The sequence below is a fragment of the Lolium rigidum genome, chromosome 4 (genome assembly GCF_022539505.1).
Source record: "Lolium rigidum isolate FL_2022 chromosome 4, APGP_CSIRO_Lrig_0.1, whole genome shotgun sequence".
In the NCBI taxonomy this organism is placed as follows: Eukaryota; Viridiplantae; Streptophyta; class Magnoliopsida; order Poales; family Poaceae; genus Lolium; species Lolium rigidum.
Genome location: NC_061511.1, coordinates 219,250,343 through 219,267,785, shown reverse-complemented (window position 1 = coordinate 219,267,785; position 17,443 = coordinate 219,250,343). Strand labels below are relative to the sequence as shown.

Sequence of the window (17,443 nt, the reverse complement as noted above, 5' to 3'; positions counted from 1 at the left end):
TCACTGGTGCTCATGTGCACCAAATCTCTGTCCCGGGTAATGTACTCAGCTAGTCAGCTGCTTGAAATAGATGAGACACACTAGTGTAGTATCCGAGTTCTCCTCACTGGTAAGTGGTAACCGTGCTCTTATATATACAGCGGATCCATGCTTGTGCACATCTGCTGTGTATCCAAGTCCCATACATATACCATCCTTCAGAAGGCTGTCTGTTTGGGTTTTACTTAGCAAGGAGTATCTAATCTGGTTTTCTTTATCGAAAAAATCTATTCTGGTTACTGGTAACCAGTACTAGGAAAATAATATTCTTTGAAATTTCTCCTCTTTTACGCGCAGCATGGAAATGAATGCTTGGATAGCATACTGAGGAGTGAGGAGTGGGAAATGCACTTTGACTCATAGGAGCATATGCTCCCATTATGTGAATCCACATTTCAAAGTGTCAAAAAATTCTAAACTAAATTTTTACATGTACATCTAGACATTTTATGTTAGTACACAAGTTTTCAAAAAAAACTAAAAATAATTGTGCCTCCTGTAAAAAAGACAAATTTTGATGCTATAACACGACTACGTACAGTATATTTTTTTGTCTTTTTTGTACACGCCATATAAAATGTTGTTTCTCCACGAAAATTTGTGCACTAACATAGAATGTCAAGATGTACACCAAAAAATTTATATCAGAATTTTTTAATATTTTTAAAATTGTTTTTTAATTATTTTATATAATGAGAGCATTTGCTCCTATGAGCCAAATTGCCACCTCCGTGAGGAGTAGCCTACTCTACGTATTATAAACTGTAAACTGCTACAGTTAGCCTACACCATGACACAGTTTGGAGAGAAAATTCAACGGCGTGGGTATGACCAACGGCGCCCGACAAGCGGGGCCCGAGCAGTTGGGTCCATTGCAATCATGCAGCACCACCACGCGGCCCGAGTCAGGTGAGAGGATAAGCGGCCTAGGCCCGTGAGCTGGCACCTAGTCACTGACGCCTCCTAACCCCCGCGGGGCCCACCTCCGCCCGGCCCGGCAACGTGGCTCATCCCGTCGCCGAAAGCTACGTGCGCACATGGGGCAAGCGCGGACGTGGCGAATTCGCGCACATGTTGGACGCGGCCACGCGGCGGGTGGGCCCGTGCGCGCTCAATATCCTTCGTTTATTTTTCGTCTCGCTGGGTGGGCCCTCGTGGTCGCTGGGAGGAAGCGGCCACCACGTCAGAAGCATGACCGGGACGCGCGCGCTGGGCTGGGCGCGGCGACGCGTAGACTGGTGGATGCGTCGACACGTGGGCGCGTGGTGGGTGATGACGCGGGATGAAACGGACGGGCCCCACCGGGTCGAGCGTGGCCCAGCTCACCCCTCCACTTGCCCGGTCGCCCATGTCGGCCACCAGTGCAAGCTGCACACCAGAACGTACACGGTACACCGCCGTGCGCTTTCCTTCAAACTCCTGGTCGCTCGCTCGACAACTAGAGAAGATAAATACTTGCCGAAGATCTTTTTCACAACCTAATTTGATTATTCAAAAAAATCCGTATCAAGACGTTTTATGGCCTATTTTAGGCTGCCAAAACATTTTATAATCTTAGCTTCTCATAATTGTTTGTGGCTTGTTCTCTATTTACGGTAGTTGTGCAATAAGCGTGTAACCTACTCTTGCAATTTTGTACATAGCTCAACTTGTCTATAGCTACAAAGCCGGATCACTCAACGCATGATAAACACAATTCAGACGTAGACACTCACAAAGTCACAAATACATACAAACACTCACTATTAAAAGAAGAACAAAAATATGCATGTAGGGGATGCCCTAGATCCGGGTCTCCTCGAGCCGAACGACGATGACACTCGGTGTCATGTGACATGCTTCCTCTTCGTAGCATGGTCGTGGAGCTAGACATGTCTGGAGGGATCAGTGGTCAAAGGCGGCTTGGTATAGTGGTTTTGGTGGCAACAACGAAGGCGTCCAAAAGTGTTTGGATTGCGACATGGTTTTTACTTGTCATTTTTTGCATGTTTGTTGGACTTGGGCCTCCATGTTACCCTCCTCATCAGCATGAGGTTTCTCTCGCCATCTATGCATCTTGCCTACAGAATCGGAGGTGCCCAGTCATTAGTACGGGTTGTCAAGAATTTGGCATGTGCGGGCGCGTATGCTTCGGGTGGACCATTGATGGTTCAAAAATGTCGGTATGTATGGTCAATTGCAGTGTAGATGGAGTTGTTGGCTCGAAGACAAGTGATGGAGATGACACTGCACAACCTCGACATTGTTCTAGTTTCCAAAGGCGTTTGCAAAGTATGTGTTTGTAAAGTCTGTGCATGTGTTGTTTGCGAAGATTTTTTTTTTGGGTTTTCTCTAATTAATCGGGTAATATTTTTGTTAATAAAATGGTAAGTATTTAGCCTCGCTAAAAGGAATGCACGGGCACTCTATCTGAGAGACTTAGCCGAAAGATCTTGAGATTGATAAACTATCCATAAACATCTAGTTTTCGACGAGCACATCGCCTATTAGGCTATTACTAAAAAAATATCGATGATTAATTCCTAAAATAAGTGTAGGTAAACAACAACACTTGTGCCAAGCCTAGAATTGGACCCGGTTGACTGGTTTCACCACAAGAAACTCTAGCTCGGTCCATTTAGAGCACATAAGTAATGCACCCTTGAGTGAGATTATTGTTGAATATTGTTTGGCATCATGTTGAATTATGGCAATGTACGTAGTTTATAAAATTGTAATTTGGATGTTTTAGTATTTGTTTTACCCATATTACTTATGTACAGCGATAATTTTCTATAAAGTATGCTCATCATAAATTGGATCCGGTTTTGGCACGAAAACTATCTGATCCGTTTTTACACCCCTATGCAAGAGACTGCCACTTTGGAGTAGATCATGTTCCAAGCAGGCTATTTTATCTTGCTATAAAACGTTTTATACATACTCGGTCTTACGGAATTTGGTCGCTCAAGGTTTTGATGGACACTGTTTCGACCATCGTGGGATGTAAACCGGGGTACTCGTAGCGGTCGCCGTCCTGAGCGTGCCCCGGTGGCCCCAGTCCTTATCAAATACACGTGTCTCGTGACGTGGATCCAGCCTTTGGCGCCCCCTCTCCAACTCTCTCCCCTCCCTCCTCTCTCCTCCGCACCACCACCATCTCCCTCTCGCCGCGCACCTCCTCTCCGAAAACCATCGTCACGCCGACCCACCTCGCGCCGCCGCGCACGATCCGCGGAAGCAATCCCGCCGCTGCCCGGAGCAACCAAGGTCCAGGTGAGAGATCGATGCTCCCCTCCGCCCTGTCCCAATCCAAATTCAGTCGCAATGCTCGCCGATTCCTCCTCCTCCGTGCGTGCGTCGTTTTGCCGACAGCCATAGTTTGTTTTCTCGAGTGCGTCGCGCGACGACGAGAATTCTCGGAGCATCCGTGCTTCACGAGCTCGCGGGCGCCCATGCCAGGAGTTATTAGTCCGAGCCCGCCGTCCCGCCATGGTTCCGCTTCGATTCCGTTAGTCGGACTGCTGCGGCGAGCAATAGTTTCTTTTTTTTTGAGAGAGAGAATCGGCTCCGTACATAGGATGGAGGGTTCGAATTCCCTTGTTACGTGCAACGCTCGCTGCGGTTCTCGGTATTCCAGGGGCGGCCGTTCGAGATGCCGACATGGGTTGGGCCGTTCGGTAGTATCAGGCTGTTGTACTGCAGACACAGCAGAAGGCCAGAAGCTGTTTGGGAACATCCGGCGCTGCATTTGTGTTGTCCCCATGTCACTGTAACTTTCAAAAGTAGGAAACTCTCTGTTCTAGACTTCTAGTAATAGTACAGTAGTAGTTTGCAGTTCACGTTGAAGCTCCAAGTCAAAAAATTCTGGAAGATTACGGTGCGCCGATGTCCAGTTTTGGAGTCACCATTAGACATTTACTTCTGTACATGAAAGGCTTTGCATCGTATGGAAGACTGTATATCATAGTTTAGGTAATAAGTTGGCATGAACAGTCTAGTTTTTTTCGTTGCTTGGTGCTGCTGAACTTATTACTTCACATAAACCTTTAGTTTGGGAAATTAGTAGATGGTATGTCGTGACAATCCTGAATTCTACATGGCAGACAGGCAGGCTTTTCGGAAAGGCATGGCGCATGATGAAGCAGTGGCTACCCAGAGGACTGGAAAAATAGGATCACCTCCCAAGGTAAGAATCACTGATTTTAGAAGTACCCGCTGACTACACTACTGAGATATTGCCTTGGAAAGTAGGAATCTCTGATTTAGCAGCACTTGCTGGCTACTGAGCTATGGCCTGACCTTCTATGGCATGATCTTTCTGAAAGCTGTCTGTATTATCATTTGTTATGAGCAAATCATGGATAAAAGTTGAGATCTATGTAAAAAAATTATGATCTTTTCCTAAATGTGAGCATCACTGTCGTGAAAAAATTAGCACGCAGTGTCATTAGACTGTCAATACAACTCTACCTCAAAAGGGGGGAAATACAAGAAAAATTCCAGAAATGGCATGTAGTAGTATGCTACTCTGAGATCACACAGTGAATGATAACACAGTTTATTTCCTCACTGAACTTCATTGAGAGCAGAAGATATGACCCCTTAGGCCATTACCACAAATGCCTTATGGATCACCATCATTTTGCAGGATCAACCAGCTCCCTATCCGTATCCTGATTGGTCAGCCATGCAGGTTGAGTGTTTCTCGGTTCTCTTGCTGTCCTTGCTTCCCAAAGATTGGAACACACAAATTTAACCAATGACAGCAAACCTTTACAGGCATACTATGGCCCTGGTGTCCTGCCACCAACATATTTTGCCCCACCAATGGCTCCTGGTCATCCACATCCGCAGTATATGTGGGGTCCTCAGGTATTTGTTTTATTTATCTCTCTACGCAATTATGTTGTGTACACTATATTGCATCTAAATCCCCTGTCTGCATCTCTGCAGCCTATGATGCCACCCCCTTTTGGAACACCATATGCCGCTATGTACCCACATGGTGGAGCTTACCCGCATCCGCTTATGCCCATGGTAAACATTAAATTGTCCTGTGCTTCTTTGCACTTTGTTTTAATAAAACACAATATTTGAAGCATCAAAAATTTATGCACCATGTGTTCCTTGGTGTTCGAAGCATTACACGTATTGTGGAAAAGAAGACAGAGATAGATGGTTGTTGTCACCATCTGGGTCTTGCACTAATTTTATTGCTAGATAGTACTGATGTAGTTTGAATGAGACAAGGATGGTTGAGTTCCATTATTCTGACTACACGTCTCAAAACTATCAATCGGAAAATTTTCAGCATGCCGCAATTTCAGGAAGAACCGATTATGTCTGTCGGTCTCTCCAAACATTCAAATGTTCAAGGATTATGTCACGTCCTTTTTGGTGCACTGTAATTCACCACCGGATGCATAAAAGATTGTTGTTACGAAAGATGTACCGTGTAGCTTATCAAAAGAAAAGATCGATTGTGTGCATCAGATTCTTTGTTTTGTAATGGTCGTGGCTTTGGACTATACTCATATATATATAGTTATATGTTACTTCTGGTGTCTGACTGTCTGAAACTCTTATGTTGATATTTCCCTTGAATAGAACTTCCTGTTGAGATCATTATTGTTAACTTGATTTTCGTCTTTGATGCTTTCAAGATGGCAAATCCATTGGGCGTGGAGCCAGCCAAATCTGCAAGCAGTAAGGATAAAAGTTCCAATAAGAAACTTAAGGAAATTGATGGGACTGCAGTATCTACTGGCAGTGGTGACAGTAAAAGAACGTCATCCAGGTGTTTACATGCTTCTCTTCTGTTTCTGGAATTAAGTATTCCCATTTCTCTTCTTGTAAACTGAAGTTATGTTCTTCTGATGGTCATTTCAGTGGGGATTATAGCGGGGAAGGCTCCAGTGATGTAAATGATCTGAAGGTACCAATGTGGGTGTGTGATTGCAGATGTGTTTTGTTTATCATCTGGAAAATGCTGAATTTGACTGAAACTGTACATATTCAGGTGAGCAGGACTCCTAGGAGACGGAGCTTGGATGGTGGACTTGGTATTTCACTTTTCTAACGACTTGTTCAATATTCATTGTATCTAGTATTAGTACTTAACTTGATCAGTCATTCTTCTGGACTAGCCATCTTGTATTGCAACCCTTCTCTTATATACACTATTTAGTAAGCGAACATGCATATTTCCTTTTGCCCGTAAAATAAATACACTTGATCTTTGAGTCGCTTCATAGCTGTAATCAAGTCCTGTCCTGTGCTTCACTGTATTCAAGAAAGTGTCTAACACCTTAAACCTTTCTCTCCTGTGCTTCACTGTATTCAAGAAAGTGTCTAACACCTTAAACCTTTCTCCAGACACAGAAGCAACCGCCGCTGCGAGGATTACAGATGTTTTGACTCCTAACCCTATAATGGGAAATGGAGCAATTCTGTCAAACCAATGTTTTCCAGTTCCGGTCATTAAACCCAGTATCACTAATGCTGCTAATTCAAGAGCAATAGGCACACCAGTATCTCAATTGCCAGGTGTTATGCTTCCAACTCATACGGGAATATCAGCTGAAATATCAAATAAGGTATAATCCATCTATTGTTTTTTAGAACCACTAGAAAGTCATGGTTATTATTGTTACTTCTCACCCACCCACTCCAATCCTATAGTTTCTTGGGAGCCTGTGTATGTTACACCATTTTGTTTTCAGGGATTAATTTTCTTTGTTTTTTTTTGGAATTTCTCCGTGCCAGGATGAGAGGGAAGTAAAGCGTGAAAAGAGGAAGCAATCAAATAGGGAATCTGCTAGACGGTCGAGGCTGAGAAAGCAGGTAGATTGTGCTGGCCTTGTTAGTAGGCTCTCTTGTATGTACTCTTTGATCAATGCAGTCACAATGTGAGCAATATGCCAATATCCAATCCTCAAAAAGATGCAGTATCCTGGAAACATGGACATGAAACCGATTGAATTATCTCCCATGCCTTTTATTTACAAACTATTCTTTGCATCTTAGTACAGTAATACCATAACGTAGCAAAGCAAATGATATTTGTGTCCTCTTGGTGCAGGCTGAGACAGAGGAGTTGGCTGTACAAGTAGAATCACTTACGGCCGAGAACACATCTCTAAGATCTGAAATCGGCAAGCTAACGAAAAGCTCTGAGAAGCTCAGAATGGAGAATTCCGCTCTAGCGGTATGGAATATTTTCACGCAGGCTATCTTTACCATGTTCTATAGTTTGTTCCAGGGCCAGTATTCTAATCTAACTTTCTCTAACAAAATTAAACATCATATCTCAGGTGAAACTTAAGGACACTGCAGCACCGACCGATGCAGAGATGCCTCCGGACAAACCACCAGCAGCTGCTGCATCCTCCTCTCCTCGCATTGTGGAAAATTTCCTGTCGATGATTGATGACACAAGCAAGTCAGGCGTAAGCAACCATATGGAGCTCAGCGAGCCCAAGCTTCGCCAGCTCCTAGGCTCCAGCGCGCCGACAGATGTTGTAGCGGCTAGCTGATTGATTAGCCACTGATATCTTGCATGCGGCCTGGGGATTCTGCAAGATCATGCTGCTCACATAACATCGGCTTTAAGTGTAGGTATTTATTTGATGAGTATATTCAGGAAAAACGGTTTTACATCTATTTCAAGTTCCGGTTTCCAAAAAAACTGTACATCAGTTCAGGCACCGAAGCTGAGTTTAATTAGCAGTGTTGTAACATAGGGGTGTTGTGCTTCATGCCAACCTTTTAATAACTTTCTTGAGATCTCTGTACCTTCAGTGCCATACAAACAAAAACTGTGAAAATAGTATATGCAAGAGGATACGGAAACAATCCAATTTAAGTGTTGAACTTGGACCCAAGTGTGTTGCTGCAATTTGTTCAATACTATTTGTAAAATAGGGAAACGAGCATTGCCAAACCATTTAAGTTTTTTCGGACTTGAATTCGGATCCATTTCTTGTCCTTTCAATGAGAGATGTATACCATAGTTTCTCCTTAGTATTGCTTGTATTGCTCCTTTACTCCTACAAATATCAATTGACGTTTTGAGTACACCATAGCTTCGATGGTTTTGAGCCTACAAATTTTTTTTTGGCCATTGTGTTTAGGGTTATACAAGAGTTGTTTCCGTGACCGTATCTGGATATTATGGTTGAGTTGGTATGATTTCTTGATCAACATGGTTAAGAGGTGACGAAAATCATTTTAAAGTGAAAAAGGCAGAAACTGAAAATGACACGGAGAAAAGAATTCAATCTCTTAGAGGTGAAGCACGCCCCTGTAGATTATCCATCGTTGCTTCACTATCCGTCACCTCGCAACGACTCGTGGAGACTCGACATACAAAACATAGGGATGCAGAAGTTGAAATATAGTGTTGTTATGTGTTTGAAAACTTCAGTTACAACTTAAAAGGCACGCCAGCTAATTTCAGGTAAAAAAATACACTTTGTATATAATTAGAAAATTTATGTAGAGAAACATATACAAGGAAGATCAACATGTCTACAAATTAGTATTTTTTTAGAAGAATCTCAACCCTTTGATTATCACGGATAAAATACATTAAATTTAATGCTAGCACCATTTTTACTCGCTCTATTATGTTTTGAAGCCGGTAACATGACAATAGACCTAAATTCTACCACTAAGATGCCATCCTTCATGGTCTATGATCACATTACGAATTACAATTGTACTCATTTTACGTCGGGCGCGCTTCACATCTCAAAAACGGCCTTTTAACTTCTACATCGTATTCTTTTGTCCATATCATTTTCACTTTCTGCCTTTTCCACTTCAAAAAATATTTTTGTCACCTCTTAACCATGGTGATCAAGAAGTCATATCAACTCAACCATAATGTCTAGATGCGGTCACAAAAAAATAATCTTGTGTAGCCCTAAACGCAATAGCCAAAAAAAAAAAATGGGTACACGAAGCTATGGTGTGCTTAAAACGTCAACTGATATTTGTAGGAGAAACTATGGTACAATGTAGTGGCCTCCTCTCCGGGAAACTTAGCGCCGCCTAAAACTAGAGCTGCCTCCACCTCTGCCTCATTTCTATATCGGTTCCCCTTCCTCCGGTCGTAAAATGTTGAGGTCCCACTAGACTTTAAACTTTGCACAACACATATACATCCAACACTTATAGACGAATGCGTCTTGTGATCACAAGATGGAATAATTTAATGGGCCCAGAGTTAATAGTTTAAATAATCATCGAATTCAAAGGAAAACCTAATAGAATGGAGCGTCAGAACCGAGTGTCACGGGCGGAGCTATGAAAATTGTACGAAAAGGAGCCGCTCAAACATTTAACCCACTCGACAATTGTTTGGGAGGGCCAAAGTACTTAAATAAAAAAAAGGGTTTGAGAAAAGACAAGAGGGACATAGAAATTCTGCATCTTATAGGGGGCTAGGGCCCATGCTGGCCCCGTGACTCCACCCTGCCAAGCGTCTGATATTATTACCACCCTTATTTTAATAAAAACCGATATAAAATCATGAATATAAATGCTTTGGTTGAGATATTTTTATGTGACAATTGGTTCGCTAGCGAAAAAACCGTTTTGGCACGGCATAAAACAAATGCACTCTCATGGTTTCCGATGCGATAGATAATGCCTACACACAACAAAATCGACTTATCACAGCTTAGAACGAATGTGCTCATTTGATGTGACGATTATTGCATTAGCTAAACTAAAATCAACCTACAGTGGTATAAAATGAACACGCTTGGTTGTACGTTTGGATGTGACAACTATCGTGATTGTTGGCTCCATACGGGTATGGTGAGGATGGGTGAAAGTTCATTGCACGCTCACGAAATATGGAATTGGATGAATGGTGCAACGGTCCATGGAGAAACTCATCTTTTTCCGTAATCAGTCAAGAAAAACATTTTTTTTTTAAGTACAAGAAAAACATTTTTCCTCGTGCATGATTTGACTCTTTCTCTACAATAAGAATTTTTCCTCCATGATCATGCCAAATAAACCCGACCTAGAAAATAGAAGTACGCTCCTGCGCACGTAGGCTTCAAAGTTGTTGTTTCCTGGACAACAACTGGAAGAAATGGAGATGCACCACTATCGAGCATATCTTGATGAATCAGACAATCAGATTCTAAAGTATTTTTTGTTATTGTTGCAAACATATGACTCATCACGAAATAGAGAAATAGGAACATCGTGTGTTCGCACCTAAAAAAATATATTTAAAAACAAACCATTCATGAAGCCCATACAGGAGCATGTGGTGGTCACACTAATGGACATGCGCTAGCTAAGACAACTTCTTAAGTTTGGTGTGGATACCACACACACAAATGAAGGGACAATTGTTACTCATTCACTTGGAACAAGCTAAAGATAATTAGATTTCCAAACAAGGCCTAGCATTGCCTCTGCACTCAATCGAGATGAAGGTAAGCTAGAATTCTAGAAATATGGAGATGTTTTGGCCATTGTGTTTAGGGTTATACAAGACTTCTTTTTTTCCGTGACCGCATCTGGACATTATGGTTGAGTTGGTAAGACTTCTTGATGACCATGGTTAAGAGGTGAAGAAAATCGTTTTGAAGTGGAAAAGGCATAAACTGAAAATGATACGGAGAAAAGAATTCCATGTTGGAGTTAAAAGGCAGTTTTAAGAGGTGAAGCACGCCCCTGTTGACTATCTATGGTCAACTCGCAACATGGAGACTCGACATACAAAACATAGCGATGCACAGGTTTGATTTTGAAATAAAGTGTTGTCATGTGTTTGATAACTTCCGTTGCAACGCATCGACATACATCTAATTTCAGGTAATGCGCAACAAAAATCCAGTAAAAAATATATCTTGCATATAATTAGAAAACAAAATAGAAAAACATATACAAGAAAGTTCAACACGTCTGCAAAATGAGTATTTTTTTAGAGAAATCTCAACCCTTTGATTGTCACGGATAAAACACATCAAATTCCATGCTAGCATTTACTGGCTCTGTTATTAGACAAAATCAAGGGCCAACCGGGTAGAACAATTATTGTCACCAACCAAACCCCTCGAGCGTAATGTTTTGAAGCCGGTAACATAACAATATACCTTGATTCTACCACTAAGATGTCATCCTTCACGGTCTATGTTCACATCACGAATTACAGTTGTACTAATTTTTACTTTGTGTCATATCAGTTTGGTGACGGTAGTTGTCACATCCAAACGTACGACCAAGAGCATTCATTATACACCATTATAGATAAATTTTATTTCAACTAATACAATCATCACATCAAATGAGCACATTTATTCTACGTTGTGAAAGATCGATTTTGATCCGTGTAGGCTGTCGCATCGGGAACTACGAGAGTGCATTCATTTTACGCCGTGCCAAAACCCTTTTGTCGATAGGGAATCAATTGTCATATAAAAACATCTCAACCGAAGCATTTATATTCACGATTTTCTATCGGATTTCTTTAAAATAAGGGTGGCAGTAATCCCAGGCGCTCGGTAGGGGTGGAGAGAGGGGACCAGCAAGGGCCCTAGCCCCCTCTAAGATGCAGTTTTTTTTATGCCCCTATTTTCTTTGCTTAAACCCTCAAAATATGAGGCCAAACTCAAACCGAAGAAGTTTTGAAAATTCCTATTTTTTGGAGTTTTTTTAAATTCTAAATCTTGATGCAAACTATTTTGTTTTAGCGGCAACAAAAAGACTATTATTTGAAGCGAAAGCTATGGCAACGAAAACGCCAGCCAGTCTAGTCCAGTCCAAAGCGCTTGGAAACTTGACCGTTGTCGAGTGTCGAGGGTGTCCGCTCCTCCGCTCCGCCCACGGCAGCGAACCCGCGACGACGCGAACCAACACAGAAACGAAGCAAAAATAGCACGTTCGCGGCACGACGTGATTTTCCAGGCGTTTCCTCCGCTCCGCTCCTCGTCACCTTCTCCAAGCGGTGCGCGAGCGCACGTGTCCGGCGCACTGCCCCGCCCCGGATCTCGCCTCGGATCCTCCTCCTCAGTCCTCAGTCCTCGCTGCAGGACTGCGGAGCTTGTCCCCTTCCTCCCTCCCTCCAACTCCAATGGCATTTTGATTTCCTTCGCGACGCGCTTCTTGCTCGCTCCTCCACGTGCTCCATCTCCTGCCGCGCCGCGCCGTGCCGTGCCTTGTGGATTTCCTCGCCTGCTTGCTTGCGGGCAGCTGGGTTGGTTGAGGCGGAGGAGGGCTGCAGGCGACAGCGCGCCCCTGCCACGGCTGCCGCGCCAGGTGGTGCCGAGGTGGGTGGCGGCTCACGGGTTCTGCGCCGCCTTTGCTTTTACTCACAAGGAAAGTGCCGCCTCCCCTCCCGCCGCGCGGCCGGGTTCGCGTGACACCTCAACCGCCCCTACGGCGACGTCGCCGCACCGCACCAGCCTATATCTCGCCCCCCCCCTGCGGCGCCGCTGCTCACTCACTCGCTCGCTCCTCCACCGCCGATCCCCGCGCTCGATTGGCTCCGGGGCTCTGCCGGCCGTGGATGAGCATGGGCCGCTACGCCAGCGCGACGACGGATCCGGACTGGACCGGGGCCGGCCAGGCAGTGCTGCTCCGCTCGCCCCGGGGCGCCACCGCGCGGGTGCGTGCGTCCCCCTCTCCTCTCCACACCACCTGCACGCAGCGGCCGCGTCGCTGCTCTGCTGGGTCCGGTGGCCGGTGCTATTGGTTTCTGATGTTTTTTATTGTGGGTGTTGATCGCAGGTGAGCCTGCACGGCGGCCAGGTCGTCTCCTGGACCAACGACCGCGGCGAGGAGCTACTCTTCACCAGCAGCAAGGTCCTGCCTCTTAACCTGTTCTGTTCTGAACATTTAACACTGCAAGATTTAGGCATTTTCTGAACATTCACACTAGAGGAAAGAACAGAGTGTTCAGGCAGACCCTCTGTAACAACTCGTCCGTAGACTTTCCCATAGTCTGTACTATGTAGTGATTCCTGGAGAACAGAGTGTTCATACTTCATGCTTTGCCCCGTTGCTGGTGCCTGCATCCATAGTTCCTTACTCTTATGTGCTTGGGTTTCCGGTTTCGTTGATCTCGGCATTCGTTTCATCTTTAGGACATTCTGGTTGACTGGGTCTGTAGCAGTTACTTACTCTTATGTGCTCTCTTGTATTACTAAGCACTTGCGTAACCGGAGTTTTTGGCGTGCAGGCAAACCTGAAGCCACCCAAGGCGATGCGCGGTGGAATTCCGATATGCTTTCCACAGGTATCACAACATCCCATCCTACATAAAGTTTCTACTAGTATTTGATCATCTGCAGTTCTGCACATCAGAGGCTACAAATCTTCCTTAGGGGTTAAACTTCCATTAGTCCATATTTCTAGAAAAGTATCTATACTTTAATTCTTGATGTTTCTGATAACTGCAAAACTCATCTCAGTTCGGAAACTGCGGGACCCTGGAGCGACATGGATTTGCGAGGAATAGGATGTGGGCCCTAGATGAGGAGCATCAGCCACTGAATCGTAGTGACAGCGGCACCAGAGCTTTTGTTGACCTTATCCTAAAGCCATCTGAAGAAGACCTCAAGTGCTGGCCACATTGGTATGCATTTGAGTTGATTAATCTGTATTGACTTTTTGTGACAACTAAATGAGGGCCTCATGTCAAAATTCTTTAAGCGAGTCTTTTAGATACTTGGTTGACCACCCGAAGCCCGGTACCTGTGATGATACTTTCTTGGCAATACTCAGTATGATTCGTCTATGTGTATGATTAATGAGAAAATAGAATTTTGGTAGAGAATGCAGTATGGTCATTCTGATTTTCATACATAAAGGGTAAAGTCATGATGAATATGGTTAAAATTAAGCGAACCTTAAATAAATTGGAGACTTGCAATCACTCTGTGTGTAGATGTTTAGGACATGAAAATGGGAGTGGATTTTTTATGGATTCAGATGTCTTCTCGTTCTTGTTTTGTATTCTTATTCACTGATCATATGCATTACTTAACGACTTACAATTTTTGTTGCAGTTTTGAGTTCCGCCTGAGAATCTCTCTTTCAAAGGATGGTGACCTCTCACTAGTGTCGCGCATCAGAAATGTTAATGGAAAGCCATTCAGTTTCTCATTTGGCTATCACACATATATCTCTGTTTCCGATATCAGGTTAGGAAATATTACTTCAACAATGATGTATGTTAGTATACTTAAATCCATTCACCCGACATAAGTTCTGTCTCGCGCCTCACTATCTAACTGCTACTTGTTGATGTCATACAATGCTCACATAAGTGGTTTGTCGTGTCTCATTAATTCCAGCGAGGTGAGGATAGAAGGCTTAGAGACCCTTGATTATCTGGACAATCTTAGCCAGCGAGAGCGTCATACAGAACAAGGGGACGCCATAACATTTGAATCCGAGGTGAATATTACTTCGGTTTTGCTATGTCTCAGTTAACTGAGATTTTCTTAAGTCTAAGTCACTTACAAAAAGTGCTTTGAGTTGCACTTTTCTGTCAAAAAAGTGCAATTGCACTTTTCTACCAGAAATGTGCAACTGGACCGAGTTGCACTTTTCTTTGAACTGCAGTTGCACTTTTCTGAGGTGACTGAGACTTAAGAAAATCTCAGTCAACTGAGACATAGGCACACCCATATTACTTCAACAGTGATGTATGCTACGGAGTAGTAGAATTGCAGTTCCCTACAGTAGATTGGTGCGTGCTGGCTGCTGGTGGTAACGCCTGGTATATGTGCAAATATTTTGCAGGTTGACCGAGTGTACGTTAGCTCACCAAATGTAATAGCGGTTCTCGACCATGAGAAGAAGCGCACCTTTGTCATAAGAAAGGAAGGACTTCCGGACACTGGTAAGACATGTCCTCCCATCACCATTTCCTACTATCCAACGAATCCACAGCAGCAACAGTCTGAAATTTCTGTCCTATTTATTTTTCTGTGCCACCGTCAGTCGTGTGGAATCCATGGGAGAAGAAGTCGAAGACGATGCCGGACTTTGGCGACGAGGAGTACAAACAGACGCTGTGTGTCGACGCTGCTGCGGTGGAGAGATCGATCACTCTGAAACCAGGGGAGGAGTGGACAGGGAAGCTGGAGCTTTCGGCCGTCCCGTCAACAAACTGCAGTGATCATCTTGATCAGCCTGGTATCATGTAATCTTAGGATGTAGTGTTGTGATAGGGTAATAGTGCTATATATAGCCACCTGTCAGGAGAACAAAAAAAGGGGCGCCTCTTTCATTTTGACATTTTGTACATTAGATAAGTAGGTCCCTGTGATCAACAAACAGCAGTGAATTTGAACCATCCTCTGTGATGTGATCAACCAGCAGCGATGAATTTGATTAATCCTTGCGGATCATTCAGTTTTTGCCAGATGGAGACATGGTTTTGTTCCAAAAATAACTGCATTGCCTATGGTGTTGCCGGCCGGATGGTCTAATTGATTTACATGAGCATCGACAATGCAGAGGCCAGCAAGCAGGCGGCGAGGCAGAGCAGGCGATGCGCCGCCGTGGCGTGGCTGGACGAGCTGGCGGCGAGGTCGTCGACCCGCGACTGCTGCGCGACGGCGGAGACGTTGATGGTGAGCTTCTGGCCTTCCTCGCAGTGCTTGCCGACGCCGCAGAAGTAGAAGCGCGGGCCGGGCTGGGTGAGCTCGATGATGGTGGGGCCGTTCTGGTACCGGTTGGTGATGTTGCGCATGCTGCACCCCACGAACAGGTCCTTGCTCGGCACCTCCACGATGTTGTACACCCCGCTCCGGTACAAGAACACTACATGCACCCACGCCGACGGTGAACGGCGACGATCCACGATGTCAAGAATGGCCGGCGGCAAAGAAGACGAAGGAGGAGGTGAAAAGAAATTGTTGATGGATCGGCTTACTGAGCTTGTCGCCGATGCTGATGTTCCTGGTGCGGGCCCACTCCTCGTAGTAGGTCCGGTTGGGGGCAATCCGCCAGCCCTTGCCGGCGCCGACGATGTGGTAGATTCCTGCCGACGAGCCGGCGACGAGGGACGCCACGACCGCCGACAGGAGCAGCAACGAGAGGTGGCCCTTGCTCCTCGCCATCGATCGGACGACTGATCTGCCGGCCTGATCTTGATTTCTCAATCGACGATTCTCTATAGCTGATTCGATTCGATTCGTACGTACGTCCTCCTCCCTAGGCCAGCCAGAACTTCCTTCCCTCCGAGCCTGGATGCACATACGCACGTGTGCATGAGAAAAGAAAAGAGAAGCTAGGGAGGGTCACGTACGTCCGTCGGAGATCTAGCTAGCTGCCATTACGCATGCATGCATGCATGTGATCGAGCAAGACTCCAGGGAGTTGGGTAACATCCGTGGGATGAACTATTTTTGCTCTTGTTAGTTACTGCCTCAGGCTAAGAAGAGATTTCGGGCTAAGAATGTACCAATATTGGCATGTGTCTGATGGTTAACTTGTAGCCAACGGACGTTCGGTTAAGAGTTTCACTTTTTTTTAAAGGAGAAGCCTCGTTCAGAATTCACATATAGATGTGCCGTAGTTTGGCTGGCCAAAAAGGTTGTTCGAAGCCACGGTATTTCTCTACCTCCATTTCCAATTTTTCAACACAAGGCTTACAGATAAGGTTTAATAAGAGCTGCAACCTAGATGTTAGATTATTAAGCAATTTTCTAGTGAGTTTAATTAGCGAAAATAACATTACAGATGCACTAGCATAACCACACACATCAGACTAAGCACATGCATCAGATTTGAACATGAAACAAGTAGCAGTGCAAGGTAAAAGAAGAAAAGCACGTACATGGCGGCCGGGAAGGTCGCACCAGCAGTAGCGGCACCACCATGGCCATCGTTGATGTCGCCCATGTTGTAGTCGGTTTTGTCGAAGAAGCAGTCGAACCGGCGAAGAAGAACACGAACAACAGCGAGCAGTCGCGCAGAGACGCTCCCCAAAAAAACCTTATCGCCCGCCTCCCGGTGCAGGATCTCAACAGATGGAGTTTCAGATGCCTGCTCTCCCGGACGGTCGTGCAAGCAGGCGTCGGGATGGGGAAGACTAGAGAGTAGCATAACAAAAGGAACTTTTCCGTGAGAGGGACAGACAGACGAGACTTACTCCAGTTCTGTTCTATCTCCTGGTATAGCCTGGGAGGAGAGCCGACTAACCGCGTTGCCATGCGTAGGAAGCCAGGGACACGAGGCGAGCATGCACACGCATGGTCAACACGTACAAACTCAGTTGGTGCACTAAGCAAAAAAATTAGACTTCCACAAGAGGTGTTTCGAACTTGAACTCGAGTCACGAAACGCCACGCAACGCACGTGCGTGCAATGCGTGGCGAGGCGGGCGGCGGAGGAGGAGGAGTGCACGAGGGCTCCTTCTCTTCTCATTCACTTGGAAGGA

General features: G+C 45.0%; 3 protein-coding genes across 4 annotated transcripts; 2 read left to right on the top strand and 1 right to left on the bottom strand.

Moving 5' to 3' along the window:
* Positions 1–3,175: 3,175 nt before the first annotated feature.
* LOC124707073 (common plant regulatory factor 1-like) lies at positions 3,176–7,893 on the top strand. Of its 2 annotated transcripts, none has more exons than XM_047238728.1 (12): positions 3,176–3,294; positions 4,125–4,207; positions 4,670–4,714; positions 4,801–4,893; positions 4,975–5,058; positions 5,685–5,818; positions 5,911–5,956; positions 6,041–6,083; positions 6,397–6,617; positions 6,787–6,864; positions 7,103–7,228; positions 7,335–7,893. In XM_047238728.1, the coding sequence occupies exons 2-12, from the start codon at positions 4,148–4,150 to the stop codon at positions 7,554–7,556; spliced, it is 1,152 nt and encodes a 383-aa protein (XP_047094684.1). In that variant the 5' UTR covers positions 3,176–3,294; positions 4,125–4,147; the 3' UTR covers positions 7,557–7,893. The 2 variants fall into 2 exon arrangements, with proteins under 2 accessions (XP_047094684.1, XP_047094685.1); XM_047238729.1 differs by having other exon boundaries at positions 3,273–3,294; positions 4,129–4,207.
* Positions 7,894–12,527: 4,634 nt separating this feature from the next.
* LOC124707074 (putative glucose-6-phosphate 1-epimerase) lies at positions 12,528–15,394 on the top strand. The gene is made up of 8 exons (XM_047238730.1): positions 12,528–12,655; positions 12,778–12,852; positions 13,229–13,285; positions 13,461–13,624; positions 14,058–14,192; positions 14,346–14,448; positions 14,797–14,896; positions 14,998–15,394. Exons 1-8 carry the CDS (start codon positions 12,557–12,559, stop codon positions 15,201–15,203), a joined length of 939 nt encoding a protein of 312 aa, XP_047094686.1. The 5' UTR covers positions 12,528–12,556; the 3' UTR covers positions 15,204–15,394.
* A 99-nt stretch (positions 15,395–15,493) lies between these two features.
* Positions 15,494–16,121, bottom strand: LOC124648281 (umecyanin-like). The gene is made up of 2 exons (XM_047188072.1): positions 15,935–16,121; positions 15,494–15,822 (listed from the first exon to the last, which is right to left on the bottom strand). The coding sequence occupies exons 1-2, from the start codon at positions 16,119–16,121 to the stop codon at positions 15,494–15,496; spliced, it is 516 nt and encodes a 171-aa protein (XP_047044028.1).
* Between the last annotated feature and the right edge of the window lie 1,322 nt (positions 16,122–17,443).

Coding starts and splice junctions, on each gene's coding strand:
- LOC124707073 (XM_047238728.1), top strand. CDS start 4,148: ATGGCGCATGATGAAGCAGTGGCTACCCAGAGGACTGGAAAAATAGGA. Junction 5,059..5,684: donor CGCATCCGCTTATGCCCATG/GTAAACATTAAA, acceptor GATGCTTTCAAG/ATGGCAAATCCATTGGGCGT. Junction 6,084..6,396: donor GAGCTTGGATGGTGGACTTG/GTATTTCACTTT, acceptor ACCTTTCTCCAG/ACACAGAAGCAACCGCCGCT.
- LOC124707074 (XM_047238730.1), top strand. CDS start 12,557: ATGAGCATGGGCCGCTACGCCAGCGCGACGACGGATCCGGACTGGACC. Junction 12,853..13,228: donor TACTCTTCACCAGCAGCAAG/GTCCTGCCTCTT, acceptor TTTGGCGTGCAG/GCAAACCTGAAGCCACCCAA. Junction 14,449..14,796: donor CCATAACATTTGAATCCGAG/GTGAATATTACT, acceptor AATATTTTGCAG/GTTGACCGAGTGTACGTTAG.
- LOC124648281 (XM_047188072.1), bottom strand. CDS start 16,121: ATGGCGAGGAGCAAGGGCCACCTCTCGTTGCTGCTCCTGTCGGCGGTC. Junction 15,823..15,934: donor CAGCATCGGCGACAAGCTCA/GTAAGCCGATCC, acceptor GGGTGCATGTAG/TGTTCTTGTACCGGAGCGGG.